This window comes from Argiope bruennichi, chromosome 10, assembly GCF_947563725.1.
Source record: "Argiope bruennichi chromosome 10, qqArgBrue1.1, whole genome shotgun sequence".
Lineage (NCBI taxonomy): Eukaryota > Metazoa > Arthropoda > Arachnida > Araneae > Araneidae > Argiope > Argiope bruennichi.
This window is the reverse complement of record NC_079160.1, coordinates 25,756,499-25,784,493: the sequence shown is the minus strand read 5'-3', so window position 1 is coordinate 25,784,493 and position 27,995 is coordinate 25,756,499. Positions and strand designations below refer to the sequence as shown.

The 27,995-nt window shown below is 26.8% G+C and overlaps 1 protein-coding gene across 1 annotated transcript; it reads right to left on the bottom strand.

The window, feature by feature from the left end:
* Positions 1–47: 47 nt before the first annotated feature.
* LOC129989077 (uncharacterized) lies at positions 48–27,886 on the bottom strand. Its single transcript, XM_056097399.1, has 5 exons — positions 27,819–27,886; positions 13,145–13,300; positions 11,775–11,824; positions 6,962–7,142; positions 48–509 (listed from the first exon to the last, which is right to left on the bottom strand). The coding sequence occupies exons 2-5, from the start codon at positions 13,224–13,226 to the stop codon at positions 322–324; spliced, it is 501 nt and encodes a 166-aa protein (XP_055953374.1). The 5' UTR covers positions 13,227–13,300; positions 27,819–27,886; the 3' UTR covers positions 48–321.
* Between the last annotated feature and the right edge of the window lie 109 nt (positions 27,887–27,995).

The following is a 27,995-nucleotide window of genomic DNA, read 5'->3' as shown; positions in this document are numbered from 1 at the left end:
GCATCATGTTTGAATCAAACTGAATAATAATACAACATTGAACAATATTGTTCAGAGACAAAGTATTTTATTTAACAACATAAATACATTATTCAAATAGTCTATACACCGGGAGTGACAATATGATTGGAGGGATACACTCAAGACGCTGGAAATTCTTCTCTACAAGGTCATCGTGATTGTCTAGTGTCAAATGTTTATAAATAGAATGACAACAGAAACCAATAAAATTCCACACAGTCCACAAGGTCGCAGGGATTGATAAAAGGGAACTGAGCATCGAAGAGGAGGGGGTACACAACCATCCCTTTTTTTGTTAGATTATGGAAGGAAATTTTTACCCGTGAGAGGTGTTCTTCCGGTCGCTAGAGACATGAGTCTCTTTTTCCGGATGGAACACACGCAAGCAGTGTCCACGGCCACCCAGTGAGGTCGCCAGGTGTCCCCAGAGGTCCGTCCGTATACCTGTACCCAAGATTTCTTCGGTCTGCAGATGGATTGAATGTCATCTGAAAAATAAAATAAAAATAATTAATAGGGTTTTTTTTTATGAATCTTATTCGAGGAATTTACCCTTAACTGGGGACGCGCGGTCTGTGAGACCGCTAGCGATGGATTTTCTGTCACCCCCTATTCTATTTTTAGCTGAATTGAATGGACTGACCCGGCAGCTTCCTGTTTTGTGACCTTCAATATACATGCACTTTTTCAACCGATTTGAGTAGATGATTTTTAAAATAATTTAGTTATTTCTTCGAGCACGGCCTCTAAGACCGCATCTCCCTGTTAGTGTCTCAGTGATAAACAATGCTTAGCAGATGGCGCTAAAACTTGGGCCCTGGAATATCATCCACTTTACTGATCCTATTATGAAGCAGTGCTCCAGACACTTTTAAATGAAGCAGAAAGTGATCTTGTGATAAGGATAATTGTACACAAGAGTTTTTCGATGAAAGTTCGCATTCAACTGATTTTGATATGTATGTTCAAACATAATTAAATTTTTTAGTGATAATGTATTTTGAAAAATTTACAAAATATATTAATATACGAAGAGATATATATACAGAATTTATAGGTTGGTTTTTATACTAGCTCTTAACCTATATGTTTAAAATACCCCAGAAAACAGTGCTATGAAAGTCACACAAGCCAATAAAAAAAAGGGCCAATTTTACCTATTGTCATTTTTTTATTTTTCATATAATTGTTGAATTTTACTTTATATTGTCTTCCGTGTACCTTCATATACTGTAAAAATATATATGATTTAAAAAGTAAAAAGTAATATGCTTTTTCAAGAATATTATTTATTGTAACATGTAATTTGAGAAGAAAATGTATGTTCCAACGCATTTACTTTTTTCAATGATAATATATTTTGAAAAATTTCTAAAACCTATCTATATATCAAGAAAAATGTCTTCAAAATATATTGGCAGTTTTTCATATTAATACATTCATTAGAAAATTTAATTTGAGTGTAAATGAAATGCGGTCTCGTAGACCGCACCTCCCTAGTTAAGTCCTAAAATTTCACCTCCCCAGTTAAGGGTTAATAAAGCCTGCTTTTGAAAACATTTATTTTTTATGCTAAAAGATGATTTATTTTTATTTTAATTATTTCATATTTTTTAACCTTTAATTTATAATTCATTATAATAGATTCTATCGAATATCTTGAAGTAAATATTTTTCAAATTGACTACTAGATGGAGCCACGTTTACGAAATCAAATTTCATTAAATTGATCATTTAATAATTAAAATTGCATGTATTAAATTGATCATTTAATAATTAAAATTGCCTGTATTAAATTGATCATTTAATAATTAAAATTGTATGTATTAAAATGCATTGTCGTCTGGAAAGAGCAATTGTAAAAAAATTTCCACCCTCCCGCATATCAGGAAATGAGTGCAAAATCAATTACAAAATTCCATCTTTACAGACGTGAAACGTTTTGAATTAAATAACAGTTCTCATTAGAAATCATTTCAATAATGCCTGTAAACAGACCACTGTCATACGATCAAGAATTGGTTACTATTTTGTAGATTGCGGATTTAAAAAAACCCCACCGATTTTGAGATATTGATGCATTTTTTCGCTTCAGAAATTCCTCGCCAGGAAAAACACATTTTCGGTATTTATCTATCTGTGACAGATACATAGATATAAAAAGAACAATAACTCAAAAGCATTTTGAGACAAAAGGAACACTTAAAACAAAAGAAAAAGTACTGTTAGCTTTTCAAAGCGCTAGAGTTAATGAAATATTCAATTAATAAGAAATCAACCAAAACATTTCCGCTTACCATAGTAACATCAGAGCAAATTATTTCAAAAGAATAATTTTAACACCTTAAAATTCAAAAATTCAGCTTTTCAATAATCCAGTTATAATCCAGTTTCATCACCGTGCAATTTTTCTTTCAATTAATTTTTCAAAATTTAATAAATAACTGAATAAATGCAGATGATATTGAAATAAAGAAATTTATAAATGTCCGGTTGCTATGCAATGGTAGAACTTAGAACTATTCTGTTTTTGCAAATAATTTTGGTTTCACTTTCTGATTGGTTTCAGAAGAATTTACATGAAGAACTTTGTCCGGTTGCTATGCAACGGTAGAACTTAGAACTATTCTGTTTTTGCAAATAATTTTGGTTTCACTTTCTGATTGGTTTCAGAAGAATTTACATGAAGAACTTTGTCCGAATACATTAGCAGAACATTGAAAAGAAATGCTTAAAAGTTATTAAAAATTTATATTAGGTATAAAGTTTGATTTGGTTTATTTTCATGTTTTTTATTAATTATTGAATTAATTGTCTCAAAACTTTTCTTAAAATCTTTCTTATATTTTTATATTTATGAATAAAATTTGAACTACTTATATCTATGGAATATTAAAAGTTTAAGACGAAAATTAATTATCGGCAGTTTTAAAAATCGTTTGGTCCAAATAATATTCTCATTTGAATTTAAAAAATATTCAGTCGATAAAATGATTCTGGATATAATAATATTTTTTACAAACGTAGTTTTTACAATAAAAATGCTAGTAATGAAATATGATTTTAAGTAATGTACGGTGTATCTTCTAATGTAAATATGATTAAAATTTCAATTTTCTCAAAGTATTTCTATCGGTAACTCGCACTTTTTTCTCTAAACCATTTTAGTTAAAAAATTCTATCCATTTCAAAGTTTACTGATAAAAAAATGTTTATAAATTTTTTATATTTTAATTTAATATTCTTTCGTTGTCATTATTATAAATATATGCACAGAAAATTAATTAATAACTATGTAGTTAAAGAATATAAATAATTTATTAAGCATCGATTAAAATATTAATAATTTTAATTATAAATATTAATAATAATTAAAATATTAATAATTAATAATTTTCTTCATTAACATTAATTCTAATTCTTCATAAACATTACTTAAAATATAAATATTCTTAAAGTTAAAACATTATATTCATTTCATAGTTTAATAATAAAAAATGCTTATAATTTTTTCATATTTTTATTACTTAATATTTTTTTGTTCTTATTATTATAAATATGTGCGCAGAAAATTAATGAATAACTATGTAGTTAATGAATTATTTAATTTATTAAACATCAATTAAAATATTAATTTTCTTCATTAACGTTAATTTTAACTCTTCATTAAAATTATAAACATTAATTGAAATATCAATGTTTTTTTTAGTTAAAACTTATATTCATTTCATAGTTAATAAAAAAAATGCTTATAAGTTTTTTATATTTTTATTATTTATTCTTTTTTTGATTCTTAATATAAATATATATACACAGAAAATTAATTAATAACTATGTAGTTAAAGAATATAAATAATTTATTAAGCATCGATTAAAATATTAATCTTCTTCTGTTGTTATTAAAACAATTAAAATATTATTTGGAATAATACCTTATGAATCAAATATTATCCCGAAATAAATGAGTGGTAATTCGATTCAAACTTTCTTTCTGTAAACATGTTTGTTGGAAATCTTAAGGGGATTCGAGTAATTCACCGACAAATATTATTTATCCTCCTGTTTACCTCATCAATTCATGTCAAACTGATTAAGAACTATAAATAATGAGAACCAATTACTTTAACTTAATTGGTCGACATTAGATATGTTATTGGAAAACTTTTCTCATATCTTAAGTGAATGCGTAGGTGTTGCAAATTTGCAAACGCACGTGTTGATCAATTCAGCAGTTTTAAAAGTTATCAGCAGTTGAGCATTTTTTCCAGCAGCTTTTGAGAAGGTGGTCACTATCTGGTTCCATTAATTTGTTAGCTCCAATAATTAAGTGCAACAATAATTGACTAAATGAGTTGGTTTAGTGAAATATTCTGTGGAGAAATAACAAGATGAATGAGTTTTATTTTCTTTCTATAGTGAAGATTTTCATTAATTAGTGAAGTGCAGATAAAAATCCAATTATTGTATATAATTATTTAAAGAGAAATCGTTTTTTTAAAAGTTTTTTGAAAAATATTTAGTTGTTTAACAAACTATATGTTGAAACTATAAGAAAATGACGCCAATTAACTTAAAGTACTTAATTGGATGCTGGGTTTTTAGATGTGTAAGCTAAATTGGATGAAATGGATGATGCAAAGATATTTGTTGGTGAATTTGCAATCTTTGAGTAACTATAATTGGCATTTAATTTTTAGTTTAAATATGTAGTTTATTAGAAATAGATGTTTAAATTGTATCCTAAACTGATTTTGATTCGATTCTTAATTATCGTGCCTATGGGGTTAGACATGGATACAGAGCAATTAAAAATTCAGCGGATAAATTATCGAGTGAAATAGGAAACACAAAACAAAGTTAAAGTCACACAGGAAATTAAGGTTGGAAACGCCTACCAGATGAGCTAGAGGGCAGTGTTGTTGCTGCTCGCCAGCTTTGTAGTTGGATATAAGAGATAATCACTTAAAATTCCAATTACTGATATCGTTGCATCTCCACTGCTGTTGTAAAATAAGTGGTATTTTCAAGAAGGTTTGCCACTTCCAAGGTCACCACTGTAAATCATGTGTACTGTGGCATGGCACAAGAATAAACGCGCCAGAGACATACTTAGATTTTTGGCCCATCTTCGTGTCTGCAACCTAATGTATTCTTTGGTCACTCAGAAAGATTTGTGGATTTTTTTGGGGCGTTCTCTTTTCTCTAATATTTTGAAATTGAAATTTGAATACCTTTAGATTTTTAAGCTAATAAATTGAAATTATATCGTTCATGTAAGTTATGAAATGCTATAAACATTTCATGGAATCTATAAATATCTCATTTTTTCCCTCAGATTCTTAATTGAATTTATACGATTATATATAAGACCTCTAGATTTCTACATGCAACTTTCGAAGTTAAAAATAAAATAAATAAATATTTAAATCGTTAATTAAGGATAAAAAAATAATAAATTCAATTTAACAGTTTTCGGTAAAATATTAATCCCTCGATTTGTAAATTAGTGCTTATGTCAATGCTAAAAAATACTACTTATGGAGGTGGTCGCCTCGAAATTTTCTCTCACTATTTAATAAAGATGTTATCTACCATCTTCCGATGGGGGAAAAAAATAGTTGATTTTCTGGCCGATTAAGACAGAACTATAATTGTAGTAACAAGTTCACATACCAAATTTCTCTTATATACATTGTTGCGCCGCTTTTGAGTTATTGTGTCCAGACAACGAAATCATTGAAGAATTTAAATTCAAAATTTGATAAAAATTTATTCATTAGATGTTAAAATAGTGTTCCACCTTTTTTTCCATCCAAATGTGTTTTTGAGTTATTTTATTTATATATACAGACGGTAACTCCCTAACAAATCCTGTTCAAAATTTGATAAAAAAATGTATAGTTTAGGGGCTAAAAGTGCATTCCAAAGTTCATTTACCTAAGATGATACGTATTTGAGTTATCGAGTTAACATGTATGCGAATGTACAGATAGACAGGCGTATTTGGTTTCAAATTTGATGCGAATCTAATATTTAATATGTGAATCTAATGCTAAATATATGTACCAAATTTTATCTATCTAGCTCTATTTCTGAAATTATGGTGTTAACTTGTACTCGAAGAGCCAGACTTTCTCTGAATTGATTTTGTTAAAATTGGATACAAATTCACAAAGGTCTAAACCACATACTAAATTTCATCTGTCTAGTTCACAGGTGTTTTTGAGCTATTGTGTTTATAGACAGACATAATACAAAAATTTGTTTTTCGGCCCTCAGCACTATCTGAAATGTGGAGGTTCGTGAAAATCTCGAATTCGACATTTTTTTTTTATGATTACATTATTTTCATTAGTATACTTCATATACGAGAAAATAAAAACAAGACAAAACCAAAGTGAGAAAATTCTTGCTGATTTGTTGCAAGAATTAAGATAATCTTATATATGTAATAATATTTTAAAATCTAATTTAAATCCTAGTTAATTTCCCAATTTTTATCTTACTTTAACCCATATTAACTTCATTCTAAAGTGTTCTCTTATTTTCTGATCCAATTCCACCTTTTTTTTATTTAATTAATGCTGCACGCGCTTTATGAAAATGCTTATTTCTCACGCTCCGAACGAAGGGACAAAATTCCTTAATGCTTAGCCTATTCTTTTAAAGATACCTAAATTTCTCTATCCTAAATCGACACGTGTCAAAGAAATCCCTATAAAAATCTCATTATAAAATCACCGAGGGAAAAATTTCGGCCTCTTTTGCTCTTTTTTGCTTTTGTATCGCGATGTGAACGGGCGTCAGTTTCATCATCGCCTCTTGTACATAATATGCCTTCCGGATGCAATAAATCAGAAGTTTTAAAAATTTCAAAAGTGTCTTCTATTCGGCCACGCAACTGCTAAAATATGTTTACATATATATGACAAATACTTACTGTCGAATCCTCTGCAGGGCTTTCCCGGTACCCTGCATCTGGTGGCAAAGACCCAAGCCTCTGGGTGTATCTCGACAGTGAGCAAGTCAACGTTGACCGCTGTCTGCATCTGTTCGAAGCTCTGCACAGAAGAGCACACTTCCACGAGGTCCACCTCTTCCACCGTCAAAGAGCGCTTTTGCTACGAATAAGAAGCAAACACTCAATTTTGAATTCATACTAGAAAGTTTTCTTTTATAATTAAAAAGTTTCATAATACAAGTAATTATTTATTTAAATTAGATTTATCACATCTTCATATTCCGAGGTTAAAAGATTTTTTTTATTAATTTTATTTCCCATTTAATTATGATTTTACATAAAATGCGAAAAAATATTCTAAATATTCAATTTTTTCAGCAGACGACATTTTTATTATTTTCTATAAAGAATTCCACAATATTTTTTCTCTAACGAATTTTTTCATTTTGTAGTTGAACTAATTAAAAAAAAACTCCATAATATTGCAAACGATATTTCAAAAATTCTTTTTGATTTTGATTATAATTGGACTCACTAATATGCTAAGGAACGGAATCAAAAATATGCATTTTAAAATGTAATTATTATTTCAAAACTTTACAGAAATATTCTGCGGGATTGGAGATGATCCGATTTCGAAAAATAAATAACTCACATTAAGTGCAATTAGCGATAATGACTTCCAAATTCTAAACATAGTATCTGGTTCTCAATTATGTAGTTGCATTCCAATAATTAAATTCCTTCATAATTTTTTTTTGTTTATTACTTTTCTCCCTTTCTGTACTTTTGGCATTAATAATTTCAAACATGAATAAAAATAATAAATTCAATATATATATATATATATATATATATATATATATATATATATATATATATATATATATATATATATAATCTCAAATGAAATATGTATATATAAATTTCAAATGAAATTCTCATTGAGAGCTAGTGAAATGCTTTAATTAACAGTTGGAACCTGATGCATAGCGATTTTCAAAACTTGTTTGCGTCGAGCAAAGTTGAGTTCGTATTTCAATTATTCCATGCAACTTCAAGAGCTACATTATTTTAGATTAATTAGAAAAATTATATTACACTTTATAAGTTTTGAATTATTTTTTAATATTATAGTACAAGATATAAATAGCAATTAAAAATAGGATGACATTCAGGAGTTAAAATAATTTTGCATCAATAAAAGTATGATTTTTTTTTTTTTGTTACTCGAGGAAAATATTTTGATCTTATTAATTAGAGAAATGAAATATTTCAGGAGGGGTAAAAAATTTTTAGTTCATATATTAAAAAAATCTTTAGTGGCTATTTATAGAAATAAAAAAAAATCGGTAAAAGTAATAAATAGCATGGGATTAAAAAAAATACTAATTCGATATTTGTTTCACAATTAAAATTTTTAAATCTTAAAAATAAAATCTGATATACAATTTTTTTATTTATTTAATTATAAGAGATTTAAATGAAACACAATATAAAAATAGAATAAATAATTGCAATGACAAAAAATTATCTCGAAAAATATTTTTGTGTGGATTGAAATATTGCTTTTTTTATTTGACAGAAATAGAAAACTTTATCAAAATATGTTTATTCAATAACCTAGGAAAAAGAAATTACTCCATGAAATACTGCAGAAGAAAGACAACATTTAAAAAAATATATTCTTTTTGTTTTTTAAACAGCTTTTGGAATCTTTTAAAAAATTATAATGATGTATACTGTCATTCGTCTCTTTTTATTTCCATTTTATTTGTTTCCCCTTTTATTTTTTTAAAAATTACAATTCAAATAGAAATTACCACATGGTAATAAGAAAAGGGAAAAAGAAAAAAAAAAATGAAATATTTTTGTACAGTTTTTATTTTTTATATCTCCATTCTTACAAATAATATTTTTCACTGAGTATTTAACATTCGTTTCTTTAGAACAAACGATTTTCGCAGCACTATAAATATGTGATTCATAATTTTTGAAAAGAAGGTGCAGAAATATGAAAACAATGTTAAATACAATTAGTTTTTAGATTAATTTAGAGTAATATTATTGGCATCCTATTTGGGAGGAATACTAGGGATGTTTTAGAATTAATTAGATCTTCATAATTTTAAACCATGATCAGATAATGAGCAAAAATAGCAAGCAAACTATATTCGACCTAAACCGATCAGCTATCAACCGTATGGAGAAAGTAAAACAAATTGGAATAAGTTTTTGCATATTATAATATGATTCAGTCAAAAATAAATAAATCATTCTTTTCATTTTCATAATTTTTCGTAAATATTGTTCTCAAAATATATTAAAATTTTAAATTGGAATAATTTTATACCTGAAATACGAATCCCAGATATGATTTGCAAAATTAGCTTCATGCTATTTGGTATGATAACAATAATTTTCTTCTTTTTCTTTAATTAATTAATTTCTTTATCAGTGTTAAGAAAAGTGAAACTCATAAATAATTTGTATGATACAAAAAATTCAAATTACCGAACAGATTTTCTTCAAATTTTTCTTACAAATATTATGAGGAATAAACAAGTTTTAATGAATTAATTCTTTATTAACAAAAATACTTGTCTATCTAAATGGGTTATTATTATGTTAACAATATCTTAGATCTGATTGTCACACATTAACTAATGAAAGTTGTCATTTCAAAATTTCATAAACATACGCAGAAAACTTAAAAAATAAAAAAATAAATTATAATTTGTAGCCCACTTTTGATGTAAATATATAGTAACATAAAAAATAAACTATAAAGCCAGTAATTCTATGAACTAAAAAACTTGAATACTGAAATCAAGAATAATATTTTAAAACGGATCATAAGAAATACAGTTTTGCTAACAGAAAAAAAAAAGTGCACTGCAAAACACAAAATAAAAAAGTTGCTGAAAGAAAAATCACAGAAGTAACTTCCTACTGTCCCGAGATCGAAAAATGCCATGAATAAGCATAATAGAAAATCCAGACCTCAGCTTAATGCTCTTTGCTACAATCCAGAATAAAAACATATAAATAAAAATGTGAAGTTTACGATCCCATAAGTAATTTTTATTCATACTTAGCTTTATTTGCACTGATTAAAAAAAACACCTTTGAATTGCTAGAAGCCAAAACAGAAACTGAGATTTCGTATAGGAATATTTTAAAATTCCGCCCAACATTACAGACGGTTTTGGACAATGATAGTATATACTGATTAAAATCTATACTTAAAATACAAAACATTCAATATATTGTATATTGAAAATATTATTTTATCTTGAATGCTATCATTCTTAATGAATGAAAATATTATAGATATTTTAAATCGTTTTATTTATGCGCTTCGAGAATGCCACTCGCAATATTTTGTTAAACTATGCATCATTCTTTAAAACTTTTTAATAACTCATGGAAAAAATATTAGCATTTGGCGATATTTTAAAAATCTTTTTGTACATTTTTTTTAATTTCCCAAATACAATGAAATTTAAAAATCGTTTGGTGATATTGACTTACTCATGTTAATTAAAATTTTTGTTGCAGATGATAATCGTATATTAAAATATCTTTTGCATTAAAATATTTGTTATTAAAAGATACATTTTTTGTGTTACAATAATATTTTTTTGAATACTGATATTAAATATATTTTTACTTTGTATCACCACATAATTACCAAAATCAGATTATATATATGATAGCTATTAACCTTTGTTATGTTATAAGCATTTTAAATTTTATTTATATTCCTTGAAACATTAGGAAAATTTTAGTGAATGTTTCACGACAAATAATTAACTTTTTAATAGCAAAATTTTCAACCTGAACCACGCTAGTGACACATTATTGATAAAAAATAATAAAATGAAAAGTTATTTCTGATGTCATTTAATTAGTTACATCACATAAAAAAATATGTGGAAGTGTGCTGTCATTTTATGAAAAGCCAAATATCTGATTTAAAATTCATTATATATTTTAAAATTAATAAATCAGTTTCTATTTGAATGGATTCTGGGAGTTTATAAATAAAATACTAAAAATAGGAAACAAAAATCACTTCTATCAGTGTTGAATATATGTAATTTTTTTTAAAATTCTGATTATTTTCTGTTTTTTAATTTCAAATTCAATAACAGCTTCTTGTGTGGAATTAAAGTTTAACTTAATTGATTATTAATTTCTAAGGATATTGTTGTTATTGTTTCTTATGACACTTGCCACGGACAATTTGTCCGCTGATTTCGAATTCAGCGATATTAAGCTGGGAAAGAGCATCTCTTGTTTTTAGTAGTGCCAACTAGGGTCAAGAGTACGATTTTGCTATTCACGCATCACATTTTCTTGCACAGCCCCTTTTTACAGGGGGGGGCACATTCACAGATAGAACAATCATGCCCTAACCGGGACTCGAACCCGGGGCGCACAGATCATGGGGAAGACGCGCTACCCCTATGCCAGGACGCCGGCTCTAAAAATATTAAAATGGTGCATGGCCATAGAGAACACATAAATGTAAAAGATATCAAAATTATAAGACGTAAAGGAATGAGGAAAGAATCGTTTGCAAAGATTCTACCTTTAAAAAACATGACAAAAGTCAAAATAAATAAAATAATAATCCTGCAGAAATAATTACGAGTTATATATGGGTGTTAATTGAAAGGATTCTTGCGATAAAACATTTTATCCATCTCATTATAAGGCTCAAGCATAGAAAAGTTAAATTTAAAAATAAATTTTTGTATTTAATGTAAAGAAAATATTAACTTACCCTTGTATGTTTCTGTGCACTTGAACTTTGTTCTGTGTCTAGGAAATCAGCTAGAAGTAAAAAAAAAAAAAAAAAAAAAAAAAAAGAGCAGACAGTTATTATGTAAGTTATGCTATAACTTGGCACACATATATAATTGGATTTGCGAGAATGTGTACCTAGGAGCAATATTTTTGAAATTCTAATTAATTTAAAATTAAATATAACTATAACTTTGGTGTTTTCTTTTTCGAAAACATTACATTACAAAAATAATTTTTACTTCAGTTTAAAATTCAGACAATTTTTTAATGATACTAGTTTTTTTAACATATAATTAAGATTTTTAAAATTAATTAAAAAATATTTTAAGATTTTTTATAACAATATATTTTATGGTAGATGTGAAATTAAAACCATTTTAATTTTTGCTGCTAATGTTTAATTTTGGATTTTTTTCCATTGTTGTTAATGAAAATATAAAGATGCGGCGTATTTTCCCATGTAAAGTAGGTTTCAGTATAAAGTATGTTTTAAAGAAAATTTTTAGAAATTTTGTTACAATTGCAATTAAGAGTTCAAAGTTTAGTAAACGATATTTTTTTTAAAAATACGCCATTTTTGAACACTGCTGCTCTTTCCTCTGATATAATTAAGTGTATAAAGATACAGTACACTTCCGATTATCCGCGGAATTGGGTGGCGCGGCCGCCGCGGATAACAAAAATCGCGGATAATCCGAAAAAAGCTAAAAACGGGTATAGCAAAAGAGAAAACAGTCATTCCAACTTTGAAAAATCGTTTTATGTACCATAAAACGTAAAATAAACAGCAGAAAATGTTTAACTATCGATTAATATTTTAGTATATCACTCAAAACTAACCTAAAAGGCATTTTTTAATGAAAACAGAAAGTGCTTTGTACTTACGAGAGGCGTCAAGGATACAAAGAAAAATTAATACATATGTATTGTTTTAATACTGTAATGTATTATGTAATTACAAAAGCATAACTGTAAAACTGCACCTTTTTGAAAAAATCAGTCAAAAAAAAAAAAAAAAAAAACTTTGTGCGGCAGGCGCGGATAATTGGGAGTCTACTGTATAGGCAGGAAAATGAGAAAAATGCACAATGTTACGAATAAAATGGCATGCGATTCTAAAATAATATGAGTTTTAGGTCTTTTAATATTTGAAATTTAAAAATATTTTGCTGACGAAGCTATTAGCAGCAAAACTACCTAAAATATGTATTTGGAATTTTTAGCAACCATTTAGTTCCGGTGAACCAACTGGTTGCCAACAGCAGGTAGAATTGTTTACTTTCTTAATTAGTAAATATTAAGATTATCAGTAAAAAAGTTGCAGTTAATGAAAAAGTATGAACTTACAGTTAACTGAGGAGACTAATACAAACACCAAAGATAATCCAACCGCTGTGCTTTGGCAGAGGAATTTCGATCTGCTGGCCATTCTGTGTGTCGAAGGGATGAAGCTGGGATGAATTTGAGTTCCAAGATGAGTGAGAAAGCCCAAACGAGGAGGTCCTAGCTAAACAAAAGATTAATAATTTTTAAATTAGTTTGAGATTATTAGGAAGAATGATTTTATAAATCTTATAAAGCAAGAAAATTTATAAAAAGAGATTCCCGAGGCTCTGATTTTTTTATATGCTATATGGAAAATAATAGTTTTATAAATTCATAAATATGAAAGTTACGGAAATATTTTTTAAAATTTTCTAAGTTCTGATATGTATCTTCAAATTTAAACATAATTATATATTAATTTCTAAGAATATATTTGTTATTACCAGAATGATTAATTGTTTATTAATAATAACTAGTATAAGTGATTAATCGATTTACGAAATTGACCGGTTATTATAAATAATAACCGAATGATCACTTTCATTGTGATATAGTAATACCGTGACATATTAATATAATTCCTAACATTTAACATTGATCCTACCATAAAATAATTCAACACAAGAATCAATACAACCGCCTTTATCTCAAAATGACACATATTAAAAATTAAATTTCTTAGAATATAACAAAATATGGATTTCAATGTGAAAGAACATACATCAAAATCAAGGAAGGATATTAAAAAAAAAAAAAAACCAATGATGTGAAATGTTTTAAACTGTTGACAACTTTTAAAGCAACAGATTCATTTAATTTTAGCAATCTGTTATTTTTGTAGCAATTTATAATTAATGATTGCAAATCTGAAATCTGAAAAATGATGTGCAATTTTGGAAGTAAAAAGAACTTTTTTATATTTAATAGAAGTTAAACAGAATTTAATAGAAATTAAACTATTGCATTATAAATATATATTTTCAAAACATGTGACATTAAAATATTTTCCCTTCAAACCACAAATTATCTTACTTGAATATCGCGCACACATAAAAAAAAAAGCTAGTATTTAAAATAAAAATAGAATTACGTTATACTGTTTATAATTTTTTAAAAAGATTCACAATAAACATTCTGACATCTTTTTTTTAAGCTGGAACAAATGAATTTTATTTTTAATAATGAGGACCTTTTCTAAATTATATAAAAAAATGTATGCAATTGCAAAAAAAATTTAAATAATTAAAAATAAAATTTGTGAACTACTTTAGTTTTGGTTATAATCATTCATTCAAAGTTTTTGAAAATTACAGATTTACATTTAAAATGGAAAAGAAATCATTTTTTAATTTCATGTATTACATACTTAAAATATATTTCAGTAATTATTTAAGTATTTGGTCAAAATAATAAACAGTATAAAATTGTATTCAACCTCAAATTATAAAATTGTATTCAACGTTTACCTTTGATTTGTCTGAAGGAATCAAAATCAAAATCATTTTTAAATAAAAAACTGATTGAGAAAAATCTAAAAACTTATTCAAATGAATTATTCATTGTAAGACATTAAAAAAGACATTGGTTTCTGAACTGAAATTTTAAATTAATATTACTTTTAGATCTGGAAGTAAATTCACCATATACATTTATTTAAAACATTCAAATATAAAACTGTTAACCATGAGCATTTAAATTCCGCAATTTGAAAAGGACAAAAGAACATGACATTAAAATGAATATTTGATTTTTTTTTCATTGACAGAAACAAAAATAAATAAAACAAAAAATATGATTTTGCGTGGAAATAACTGCTGGAATAGAATTCGAAAAGCTTAATAACAAAATCTCATTACATATTAATAAAAGTGTAATTTCAGAAAAAAAACTATTCAGTTTAAAATCTTTTTCATGCCAAACAATTATTTTCAGAAAGCAACTCATTATAGATTAATAAATATATCATTTCAGAAAATGATTTATTTGGAATGCATTTAATATCAAAAGATAATATTCAATTTTGAATATTAAAAATAGAAAAATGCATATAAAATTCATTAAAAATAATTTTGATTTTAAAATTGAGAATAAAGCCTCAAATTCATAAAAAATTATTAAATAACAAACAACGATAATATACACATTCTTTTCATCATACATTTTGATGCCTATTACAGACCTTTTCGATAGCAAAGAAAGTAACTAATAGCCAATCTAATTTTAGACAAAATAACAGTTAATAAGGTATTATAAAATTACCAAATACATTTCATGCTTCTTGAGTTCAAAGGCCACAATTAAATTTATTAATTCGAAGAGTAGAATACAAAATACTATCGAAAATTACCTTTTTAATTACCAGTGTGGCCATGCCAATTCCATAAAAAGCTCCTGTTTTCCGTAATAGCATCTAATTGTATTCAACACGCAGGAACATAGGGTTGTTAATGCTGTGAAAACACGTCATTCGTGACATTATTTCAACCTCGGCACAAATTTGTATTAATTTTTTTTTCTAAATATAATCATTATTCGGAACTGGTTATGAATCCTAAACAAGCCAAATCAGATTTTGAAAGTTAAAATATATCGTGAGATCTCGGGAAAATTGAAAACTACCAGAAAATATTGAGAATGATATCATTACTGTTATATGTCAAAATGTTGTGTGTTAAATTTAGGGAAATATATATTTTTTGGTCCTAAACACTTTTATACTAGAGCTAGAAAATTCAATACTACTTCGTCGTTTTATTTCCAATTCGTTTGAAATAATTGTAATCATAAAACATTTTATTTTTACGATGGAATTCTTAACTTATACGTTGTTAATCTCTCTTCTAATTATCAAATTTCCTGCTATTATTTCTCCTTTCTTATTAAAATATAAACTTTTTCAAGGAAATAGAAGGGATAATACATTTTTTCCTACAACCCATTTTCAAATAAAAGATGCATGAAAAATAAAATATTTGGTAAGATTCTTTTGTTGGCAATGGTAAAAAAGAAAGAAATATGTAATGAGTACTCAAGTTATACAATAAAGATATTATTATCGGCCGTTTACTTTTTATGGTCCTCAGATTTATTTGGCGATTTTCAAATAACATCAAAAATCATCAAGCTCCATAATATATAAAATGTCAAGAGTTTGCCAAGGTGATTGCATTCCTGAGTTTATCTGGATATTTCCAGATTATGCCAAGATCGCCAAATCCCATTATACATAAAATGGTTACATTCCCGGGTTTTCTTGACGATTTTTCAGATTAAGCCAAAATCGCCAAGTCGCCAGCCAATCGCCTTACAGGTTAAATGCCAAGATTTCGCTAGGCTGAGTAACCACTTCAATTGACGATGGTTTGATATTTTTGACAATTTATCATGGGGATTGTAAAAATAAAAATATGACTATTTTTCTACATATTTATTACTTATTATACGATTTTAATTATTTCTATTATTTCTGTATTTGTTATAATAAACGTTTGATTCTAGAATTTGATTTTTGTTTTCAATTTCATATAGTAAAATATTAATAATTTCCAATAAAAAGTTATAAATCTCTATTTTTAAATGAATTTACATTGTAACATTTGTAATTGCTAAAATTTTGATAAATGCCATTTTATATCAATGTTTTGAAATACATGCAAATGATGCTTCACATTTTGGATAAAATCGGTAATTTTGACAAAGTCCAAAAGCAAAACTCCATCCTCTTTGCTGTATGACATTATATGCATTATATTTATGAAATATAAGAGAAAGACGAGCGGAAAACCTTTCGTGTAGTATAGGATTATTTTATATCTTCAATGAAGGAATCAAAAAAAAAAAAACGCCAGATTTGAGGGGATGAGAGATAAGATTCAATTGCTACAGTTGATTTAGTAATATTTTATCAAAATGCATATACAAATAAGTTATTATTGAATGGTGAAATTTAAGCAATAATTATTTTAAATACAAAAGGCATGAAGAAATTAAAGCAGTAACTAAGTACAGAAGGCATAAAATGTTTAAAAATAAAATAAAATACAAATGACTAACAGAGGGTAATTTCGAGTAAAATCTGTTATTCAATGAGTACTATAATCCAAGACCTTAATAAACCATTTGCAAACATAGAAACGGCCATTACATTCCTGACAGTACATTTGGATATCAATTCGTCTCGCGTTTGTTAAACTTTAGCGAAATACATTGTCCTGCATAAAGGACAAGTTCTGGAACTTTCTGACAAGTCAAGGTACCCAGCAAGTCAGATTATTCAAATACTATAATAATACAAGAAAACTTCTAGGAGGGGGCTTTTCACAATATCTTGTCTGATAGATCTGACGTCTAATAAATAGCCTCTTACACAATAATTTTCAAATATTCATTGCCTTGAGATCTTGAGACATTATGATTTTCCATTATGTATATAAATAATTCTTCTTTTTCACAAAACCCAAAGCCAAACGAATTAGCGAACTATAATGGAAAAATTGAATTATAGTGTAGAGATTTATTAAAAAATTAATCTGTAGGATAAATTTCTTCATTTATTGATAATAAAGGAAGAAATTTCGCATTTTTAGCTTTTATGTTATTTATGTCAGGTTTATGTTTTGAATGGTGTTTAGGAATTCACTGCCATTCGTAAAATATAATGTAGAAAATTTATTTAAAGAACAGAATAAAAATGAAATAAAAAAGAAATAGAAATCTCCATTTTTTTAAAGTTGAGCTGTTATGAGACCATTTTACAAAAGATTTATTAACCATATTGATACAGAATGTAAACGCAATTCCTGATGCTATACAGTTTGCTGTTGTTTCTGCTCAGATTTAATTTCACTTCCAGGTAGTTCAAAATCTCGAGAATGTTGATCTCAGATTTAACAGTCATCAGCAAGAATAAAACCTTTCAGACATCCACAAAGAGAGAGAAAGAGACTAGTGGTCTCTTTCTTGGGTGGTCACCCCAAAATTTTCTCGCATATTATTTAATAAAGGTGTAATTCTAGAGTACCCTGGCATGACATTGGCGTACAATAGTAACGAAATATTAACTTTTGGCATGAATATGGCCTTTTTATTGAATCTATTGTGTAGTTTTTGGCGGTTCCTTTGGCGATAAATTTCTGGCATGCAGTAAATAATATCTGAAAAATTAAATTTGCATTTTTTCAAATCGCTTCAAACAAAAATTTGACACTGAACTACAATTGTGTCCAAAAAATCACATACCAAATTTGATATATTTAATTCATTGCATTTTCGAATTATCACAGTTAGTTAAAAAAGACCCATAGACGGTAAACTCCTTGTTGGATTTGGCTCCAAATTTGAATAGGTACATTGATTTATTGTCTATATTTTAGATATTAAATCAGTGCACCGAATTTTATGTATCTAGTTCTCTTAATTTTGTAGTTATGGTGTTATTCGGAATGCCTGACAGACAGATCTCATCTGAAAGGAATTTGCATTAAATTTGATGAAAATCCACAATTGTGGGTGTATACCAAATTTCATTCGTGTAGCTCAAAGTGTTTTTGAATCATCTTTGTCATAGATAGACATAATGCCAAAAAATTTATTTTTCGAGGTATAAAAAGTAGAAATTCATAAAATCTCGAGTTCAAATTCTTTAAGGATTACACTATTTTTTTTATACTTCGTGTACGAGAAAGTAAAAAGAAACGTCAGCGAATTATTAGAATGTGACCTTCATATTCTATTTTCGCCTACTCATCTAGGCTATCCCCCCCCCCCTTCCGTGGCTAAAATGAGAGAGAATTTACTCTTAATTCGCATCAATATTTGCTTTAATTCGTCTACAATTAATGTATTATTCGATAGAACAAAAGCAAACAGTGAATACATATGACTTACTGTAAAAAGCAATTCGCGAGTAATTAAAAGCAAATAAAAACCATTCTTTTAATAAGATAATCGACTTAAATTTGTACAGAGTCACAAATAGAGTCATAATAAAAGCCAATAAATTATTCAAGTCAGTAATTGGAACAAGATCTCTAATTATATGAGGCTAACATTTAATTTTTAATGAAAGTAAAAGCTAAAGCGTTTCTAAAATAGATTTAAAATGTTTCAAAAACCTTTTTTCACCATTCGTTAGATTCCTTGAGAAAACTGTTACATCTTCTAAAATAACCGCAAACATCTTTTAGTAATTCAAGACCGTTTGTTACAATTTGCCCTCAAGTCAATCCGATTTTCACGCCTTGGCGTAGTGTTAGGGGAATAAATGGTATTAGTCTTGGCGATCGCTAAATGTGATGTTTTATTTTTGAACCTATTTGTGATTAAATTTCACTTTCTAAAGGGAAATTACAAAAAGAAAAGAATTTAACAAAAGTAATAGGAATAAAATTTTGCTAGAGTTGTAATTTTATTTTCACTAAGCCACTATTCCAATAGTCTTCGGACAAGAATAATTTAGTCAAAATTAATTTCAAAAAATTATTTTTGTTAAAATTTACAATTGAGAAAATAATAATTTAATTAATTAAAAACTGATCTAGAAGAAAAAAATAATTAAAATTTCAAAACAATTAAGTAGTATTTATAAAAGAAAAACAATTAAGCAGCATTTATAAAGCATAAAAAATCGTTTGTTGGAAGGACCTAAACATCTCCAATGCACAATGACTAAGAAGTAATTTTCTTAAAAATCACGTTTCAAATAAAGAAATAATATTTTTTGAAGTTTATTTATTATAAGGGCAATGTAATTAATTTCTTAAAAAATGCATTTCAAAGTAGTTAAAAATAATAAATAAAATTTTAACATTGTGTAATTGGTAGATTAAAGAAAAGCATGCCAAGGAATAATCACCAAATAACTCGCCAAATTTAGTAAAAATGCTAAATTCAAGCCAAAAAAAAAAATATTTCATTACTATTGTACGCCAATGCCATGAAAAGCGTTTTCTGGTATGGCAAGTTTATTAGTAAGTATGCCAGAAAGTTTTGTGAGACCACTCCTGTTGCTTTGATTTTGGAATTCACGTCAAATTTGTAGTCAAATTTTGAGGGAAATCTTTTGACAGAAAGTCTATTTGTCTTTCTTCCCAAATGAACATGATAATTTCATATCTTTAAAAACTAGATAGATAAAATTTAGCACTTACATTTAATATCTAAAGTGTTGATCCAAATGAAATCCGAATTTTAAACCAAATACATCAAGGGATGGACCACCTATCTGTGTGTATTTTCGCATGCATGTAAACTCAATAACACAAAAATGCTATGATTTGGATAAATGAAATTTGGTACACAGTTTTAACATTTAAAGCACAGATTTTCATCGAATTTTGAGTCTAATCCGAAGAAGGATTGTCAGTCTGTCTGTCTGTACTTTCACGTGCAAGTACATGGGATATTTAAAAAAAACCTAAGACCTAAATAAATGAAATGTTGCATGCCATCTTGTTAATAAAATTGTAGCTCTATTCAAAATTTTGGTATCAATCTTTCGAAAAAAAAGTAATTCATGCAATATGTATGTTATGATAATAAAATGATTGCAAGTCTCATGACTAATGCAGAAATTTCATGTGCGGGACACTGAAAATAAAAATCTGAGCACTCTCGGAAACCACAGCACAAGGCCCAGAATTATGGATACATATTTATTAGAATGAGAGAATGTTTCGGGGAAACCACGCCCTTTTTTTTTGATTTGTTCGAAGTCTAGTTTATGAAAACTTCTGGTTATTAAATTGCGTTCTACGATATTCTAATTTAGACAATCTATAAGGTCCACTATGAGTAGCTTTTATAATTATTAAAAAAATTCATCTAACCTTATCTTGTGAATACAGTGTTTTAATAAAAATATTTTAGCAAATTGGAGTCAAGTGGGTTTCCTATCTGAAGAATGTAACATATTTTGTTACTTATTTTAAAACAGTGTCTGTCATTCAAATATTTAATTGAAGTGTCTAAAAATAGACACTTGTTTCTGTAATTGGTTTCACATAGAGCATAATGTACAGTGGCAATATAATTTTTTTCACAAGCCACATTTGAACAATTACAATATAAATTGTACATTAATAATTTCTTTTTTTTAACATAAATTGTCTAATAATATAATCTTTTAGTGCTTGTAAAATATAGTGCGCATTTCAATTTAGTAAAAGTTATGTTTTATCTCCTTTAACTATCAATGCTTCGTATTTAAAATCAAAGGCAGACATTTACAAATTTCTTAATAATGCTATCGCAATAATTTAGCTTTCAAGATGCAAAGTACGCAAAAAACCATTTATACCTTTAATTTTATAAAAATTATTATGATAGTAAAGTAAATATAATCAAAGACTTATATATATATATATTATAATATAGTATATTGTTTAATCTATAATGAGTTACTTTCTAAATATAATCGTTTGGCATGAAAATATTTTTAAACGAATAATTTTTTTCTGAAATTATACTTTTATTAATATATTATGTGATTTTGTTATTAACATTTTCGAATTCTATTCCATCAGTTATTCGCAGGTAAAATTAAATTTTTAAAATTTATTTTTATTTTTGTCAATGAAACAAAATCGAACATTCATTTTAATGTCACGTTCTTTTGTCTTTTTCAAATTGCGGAATTTAAACACTCATGTTTGACAATCTTGGATTTGTATGTTTTGAATGAATTAAGCAGGTGCATATGGTGAATTTATTTACAAATTTAAAACTAATATTTATTTAAATTTTGATTTAAAACTAATTTTCAATTCAGAAACCAATGTCTTTTTTAACGTCTTGCAATGAATAATACATTTGAATTAATTTTTAGATTTTTCTCAATCAGTTTTTGCTTTAAAAATGATTTCGCTTTTATTTCTTCATGCAAATAAAAGATAAACCTTGAATACAATTTTATAATTTGAGGTATTGTTACTGTTTTATTATTTTGACCAAATACTTAAATAATATAGCCTGATTAATAAAATACATTTAAAGCAAATAATATATAAAATTAAAAATAATTTCTTTTTCATTTTAAATGTAAATTTTTAATTTACAAAAAGTTTGAATGGATGATGATAATTAAAACTAAGGTAGCTCACCAGTTTTATTTTTAATTAATTAAATATTTTAGAATTGCACATATTTTTTTTATAAAATAAAGAAATGGCTTTCGTTGTTAGAAATAAAAGTTGATTGAAATTACAGGAATATCTTCACGAGTCGTTATATCATTAAATAAAATAACAACTTGAATATCTGAGAGACTGAAAACATAAATTCATCAAAAACAAAACAGATCTTATTTTATTACATCAAATATATTCTTAAAATCAGGAATAATCAGAGAAAGGAATTTATACAATTCTAATTAAAAGAACCAGCATTTAAATATTATCGTTTGAAATGAATTTTCACAAAACAGACTACTTTTTTTTCCCACTTCAACTTTCATTTTCCTAGATTTCATTAGGAATCGCAAAGAATAATAGCCGTTTTTCCATTTTTTAAATTGAAATAACTGCGGTATCATTTTTATAGTTTATATCATTTATGAATAATGATCGTATTTTACGTCTTTTTTTTATTTATCTTTATTAAATATGTACGATGTGTTTTATGAAAAATACGAAATATGAATTATGCATATGATGAGATCAAAATTCATAACCTATTATTCATGTTTTTATTTTGATCAGTTGCATTTATATTCGAATCATTTTAAATTATCCTTTTTCAAAGCATACATTCTTTCTCATTTCCGTTAAACTAATTCTCAAAAAAGCAAATGCAAAATCCCTTTTTTTTTCTCCTAAATAAATAAGTAAAATTTTTTTATAAATCTTATGGATAATCCATTTAATTTTATTGAATAGCAAATTATTTAAAAGAAAATTTTTTATTATGAGTATTGCAAGTACGAATTTTGTGGGAAAAAAATATGAATAATTTCGTTAACGCTTTTTTTTTATTTACTCGTATATTTTCACAATTAAAATTCATTTTTAACGTTTCACATTTTATCGTCGTTTTAAATTTATTGTGCTTCGTTCAAATTATGGACTTAGCCAAATATGTGGCGTATTTCTAAAATTGAGATGCTAGGATAATTAGAAAAATTATTCGTGGATTTAGACACATTTTATTTCTTGGCTGAGTCCATTATAAAACTCATCTTTTAATAAAGTGATTAATTTAATTTCCTATTTCTACGAATTTCTAACTCAATCAACATTTGAATGATTGATTTTATGCTAAATTATTTTAATTTTCATAGCTTTGTGAAAGTGTGTCTGTTTTTATTTATTTATGATTCATGTGCTAGATCGATATTAATGCGACATCGTGCGATTTCGATGTTTGAATATAATTTTATTTAGATATTCGATACTTATGGATATTGTGGTAACTAAATGAACTTAATGAAAAATATGGAAATACTGACCAATTGTACTTAACAAATATTGACACCATGCTAATATTTTATAATTCATTGAATTTATATTTTTTACAAGCTTATTTGTTAGGTAAATATGCTAACAACAGCTTTTTAATAGACCTTTCTGGAGACTAACTTAATAATAGATTAACAGACTTTCTGGACATTGTACTTTTGAATGATCGTATTTATAAAGACCCGGAATGGTAACAAACAATTTCATCCTTTTCATGAAGCTGACTCAAAATTAGCTTTAGTTCTAGAGTATAATACAAAGAAAATATTTGTGTATTTGCTGCACTTTTTAATCGAGTTCACATAAATACGGATATTTAGATAGAATCGACTCGAAAGATCTGGTCGAGACTTTGATAATGGCAATAATCTAACCAGTGGCAATGCTCTCCTCGATATTTTCTCTCAAATCTCTAAAAAAATGTCTTAACTCTCTACGAATAAAATTGTGGACCTTGGGTAAAGTCGCAAATAACTTACGTGGCTTTGGTGAAAGGTAGTTACGAAATATAGAATTTTAGAATGAATCTAGTATTTTTACTTAAACTATGGCGAGAATATGGATGCCTTTTCGGAGGCCAACTGACATTAATATTAACACAGACATAATGCTAAAAATGCTTTTTTCAGATTCAAGGAGATTTAAAACGTGGAGATATGTTAAAATCATGGAGTTCGTTGTTTTTTTTGACATATAATACTTCATTTAGACTTCATATATGAGAAAGTAATAACTACTACAGATTCGTCATTTGTTACACGATTCCATTCTTACTGAACTATCCATTATTTGATACTCTATGGACTCTCTCACTTGTCACCGGTAACAATCTGCGACTGATTTTCTCTGGGAGTTATTCACTCCGAATTTAAGCCCCAGTGATAACGATTAGTTTAGAAAGAAAAACCTTTTCGTAGCATTTGTTACTGAAATGACCCAAGAAGTTTTAAATCGATATAGGCTGTTCTATCTCATCCTTCAAAAGAACTGGTACTGCTTCAGGGATTCTATGACTTCCAAATTGTTAGAGACTAGTTGCACACAACGCTAATGATTCCACTAAAAAATGTAAACGTTTCAAGTTAGCTCCAGTGTCGTATCGGATTAATCAGATGGTTTCGATTGTTAAATTTCCAACCCTTGTAGATTTATAGCTGTGACGTATAAATCGCTTAATAAATTTATCCAAATATCCTTTTCACTCGTTTCTCATGTTCATGCATATAATAATATATCTCTATTGTTAGTCTTGATCAAAAGTTTGATGCATATTTTTGGTTTCTGTGTATGATCACATGCGAAATATTCATTTTTCGATACAATGAAGAAACAAACTGATATCCATCCAAATATTTTCGCACCAAAGGAAAATCGATAAATGGCATATTTACTGAAAATGTTGATGATGAGCTGTTTGAACAATGTCAATATTTTCACTCTTTTAAAAGCTCAAATTGAAACAAATTTAAAGAAAAATGCTATGGACCTTTGGCAGAACAGACAGTTTAACATCGATAAAAGATAAAAGTTACAAGGGAATTTTTTTTTTTGATAAAACAAGCCTGAAGAGACTAAAGAGTTATTTTTATCTTAATCAGATCTTTACTGGACATGCTAAACATTTAAAGTGCAGAATTTGGAAGCATGAAAGAAAAGCCCTGAAATTAGATTGGAAAGCACCATAAAGACTCACCTTTTGTATCCTAACTTTAAAAACGTTTCAAGAAATGATCTGAACAGACTTTTCACTTTAGAATTTTGAAATGTGTGATACATTAATATATAATTTTAAATTCTTTTTAAATATACTTCATTAATTTTCAAATATTATGTATTATTTTCAATTGTTTTCTTTTCAGAAATGCTCTAAGGATATACAATAAGATAAATATTTAAAAATATAAAATGCCTATTTGGTGACGATGGCCGTCATTTTAATTTTGTAAGAAGAAAAAGAAAGACACACTTTAGAGTGCACCCCATCACTCAAAATTTCCACTCCTTTCAAACGTACTATTAAATTGTCTACAAGAGCAAATTTAATGTGCAAAAGTCCACATACGCATCAAATCTTCAATGGAATTTGGCGCAAATTTATCATCCTCCGGTTCTAAAATCAAGACCTAATCAACAAGTTATTTCCTGATGCCTTTATATGTCTGTTAAAGACATGAAAGAATGTGGACACAGTCTTGCATTTTGAAATGCTTCGGGCATGTTTCAGAATGTTCATGTTTCTAGGTCAGCATACTGTATGTATTTGTCTAAATTGAGTGATGAGAAAGTCATCACGCACAGAATGCAACATTCTGTTTTATCTTCTTAGAACGTGGTTATTTCTTAGATAGTAAATGCTTATTAAAGAAAGGTTTCAATTATATTCAATACTTCAATTCAATTCAAAACTTCAATTATATTTCTAATTACTTAAAAATTAATCGAAATATTTATGACTTTCTTTAATATCTTTGAAGTATGTTATAACAGAAAAATCATTTTTACACCATATTAAGTTCCAAAAAACTAAATTTCCTGTGGTACCATTATTTTTCTAATCCAGAATTTCTTTAATTTTGGTAAGTTTTTCCCAAAATTAATTTTAACAAAATTTTACAATGCTTTTTGATGTTATAATGAAAATCAAACCAATTTTATATTTTATTAAATCTTACAGTCGTGTGCTTCAGTGGGATTTTGAGAACACGGGAGGGTAAAAAACAGTTCTTAAATATGGAAAAAAGAAAGAAAAAAAGAGAATTGCTTTCACAAAACTTTAACAGACGATAATCCCCAGTAATAATTTATTTCTTTTTCAACTGAAATTATTTTTAATGGCTTCATCGTAAAACGCAAACGATAAATATTGTCCTAATCATAAGTTAATTAGAGTTTCAATCATATGGATTCATTGGAATCTGATGCCAAACTGATAATTTGGTAACTGATAGTAAAAAACCTTATTTCTTAGAAAAACGAATTTTTTTTATAATATTCATATATTTCATTTAATGGCAGCAAGAATAACGCTGTTAGCTTTTTGTATACACACATATTAAAATATCACTATTTAAACATATAAACCAAAATCAGTTGTTTAAATGATTTGCTTTTATCCGTGAAAAATTTGCTTGCAGATTTCTTTTCCTTTTTTATATTATCAAATCGATCTCAACAACTGAAGTTTGGATAGCTTTTGTTCTACTAAATTATAACTGATAAAATTATACCAAAATTCCATTTGATTGTTTTAAAATTATATAGTAGAAATAATGACAAATGAAACATTGAAATTAATTGTTGGAATTCTTTACGATAAAAATGAAAAAGAGTTAAATTGAAATCAAATAAAATACTTTCAGATTTTTAAATAAAATAATATGAAATATATAGCATTCATAACTGTAAAAAAAAGACATTTTAAATTTGAAAAGAAAAAAGATAAAATGGTGAAAAATTAAAAATGGTTAACATTTTTTTATTTTTAATTGAATGACAAAAAAATAGCCTATTTTATTTTCACTTTTTGCTGAAAAAATTCACGTATTTGAAATAATTCTGAAAATTGTAACTGTTCACTATCAATTGAATATTTTAGAGTTTGCTTGATTTTCTATAATTAATCTATCAGCTCATTTTTAATTACAGAAAATGGTGTAAAACTATAATATTTATAAAACTATTTAGCAATTGACAAAAATACAGAAAAAAAAGATCCTGTCTAACAAAAAGAATAAAAAAATGTGAAACTTATTTTTCATAGTTTCATCAAAATAATTGGTAGCTAAAAATAATTTTCTGCATTGTTTATAATTAAAATCGTAATTCTAAATGATTTTTTAAATAAAGTATTAAACAGCTCATTTAGATAATGCAATTTGTCAATAAAGGATAGGAATAAAAAAAATTACATATCGTATTAAAAATTTAACAAAATAAGATTTATTTAAAAAAATTTTAATAGCAATAATTAGTTTATAAAATAAATTGTTTAAGCAATGAAAATAATAAATACATTCTAGAAGATCAAATGTATTGCAAAAATTTAAATTTAAACTTATCAACGTCGGTGAAATTTAATAAATTTTTTCAATAACAATTCAATAGAATTCAATAAAATATCTCAATTTTATTTTTATAAAATAAACGCAGTAATAATTCTAGTAAATTAAATTACTTCAAGACTTTAAATTTCTTATTTCAAAACAGACAAAATATATTAAAAAGCAGAAAAAAATTCACCTCACCTGTTACGTTTAAAAGAAGTGTCCGTTTGAGCGATGTATCGTTTGGTTTATGTTGAGAGGGTTTCGCAAACTGAAGCTTTTATGAATTGCGCCAAAAGCATCGGGCGCTGTTGGCTGCTACCCACCCACGCGGGATGCTAGCACAAGTCATGCACTCGGACATCTATTGACGATTGT

Bases quoted from the DNA above. Each gene is read 5' to 3' on its own strand.
- LOC129989077 (XM_056097399.1), bottom strand. From the start codon at position 13,226: ATGGCCAGCAGATCGAAATTCCTCTGCCAAAGCACAGCGGTTGGATTA. The intron at 7,143-11,774 runs GTAAGTTAATAT...TCTTATTCGTAG, and splicing joins GTGCACAGAAACATACAAGG to CAAAAGCGCTCTTTGACGGT. The intron at 510-6,961 runs GTAAGTATTTGT...TTTATTTTTCAG, and splicing joins GCCCTGCAGAGGATTCGACA to ATGACATTCAATCCATCTGC.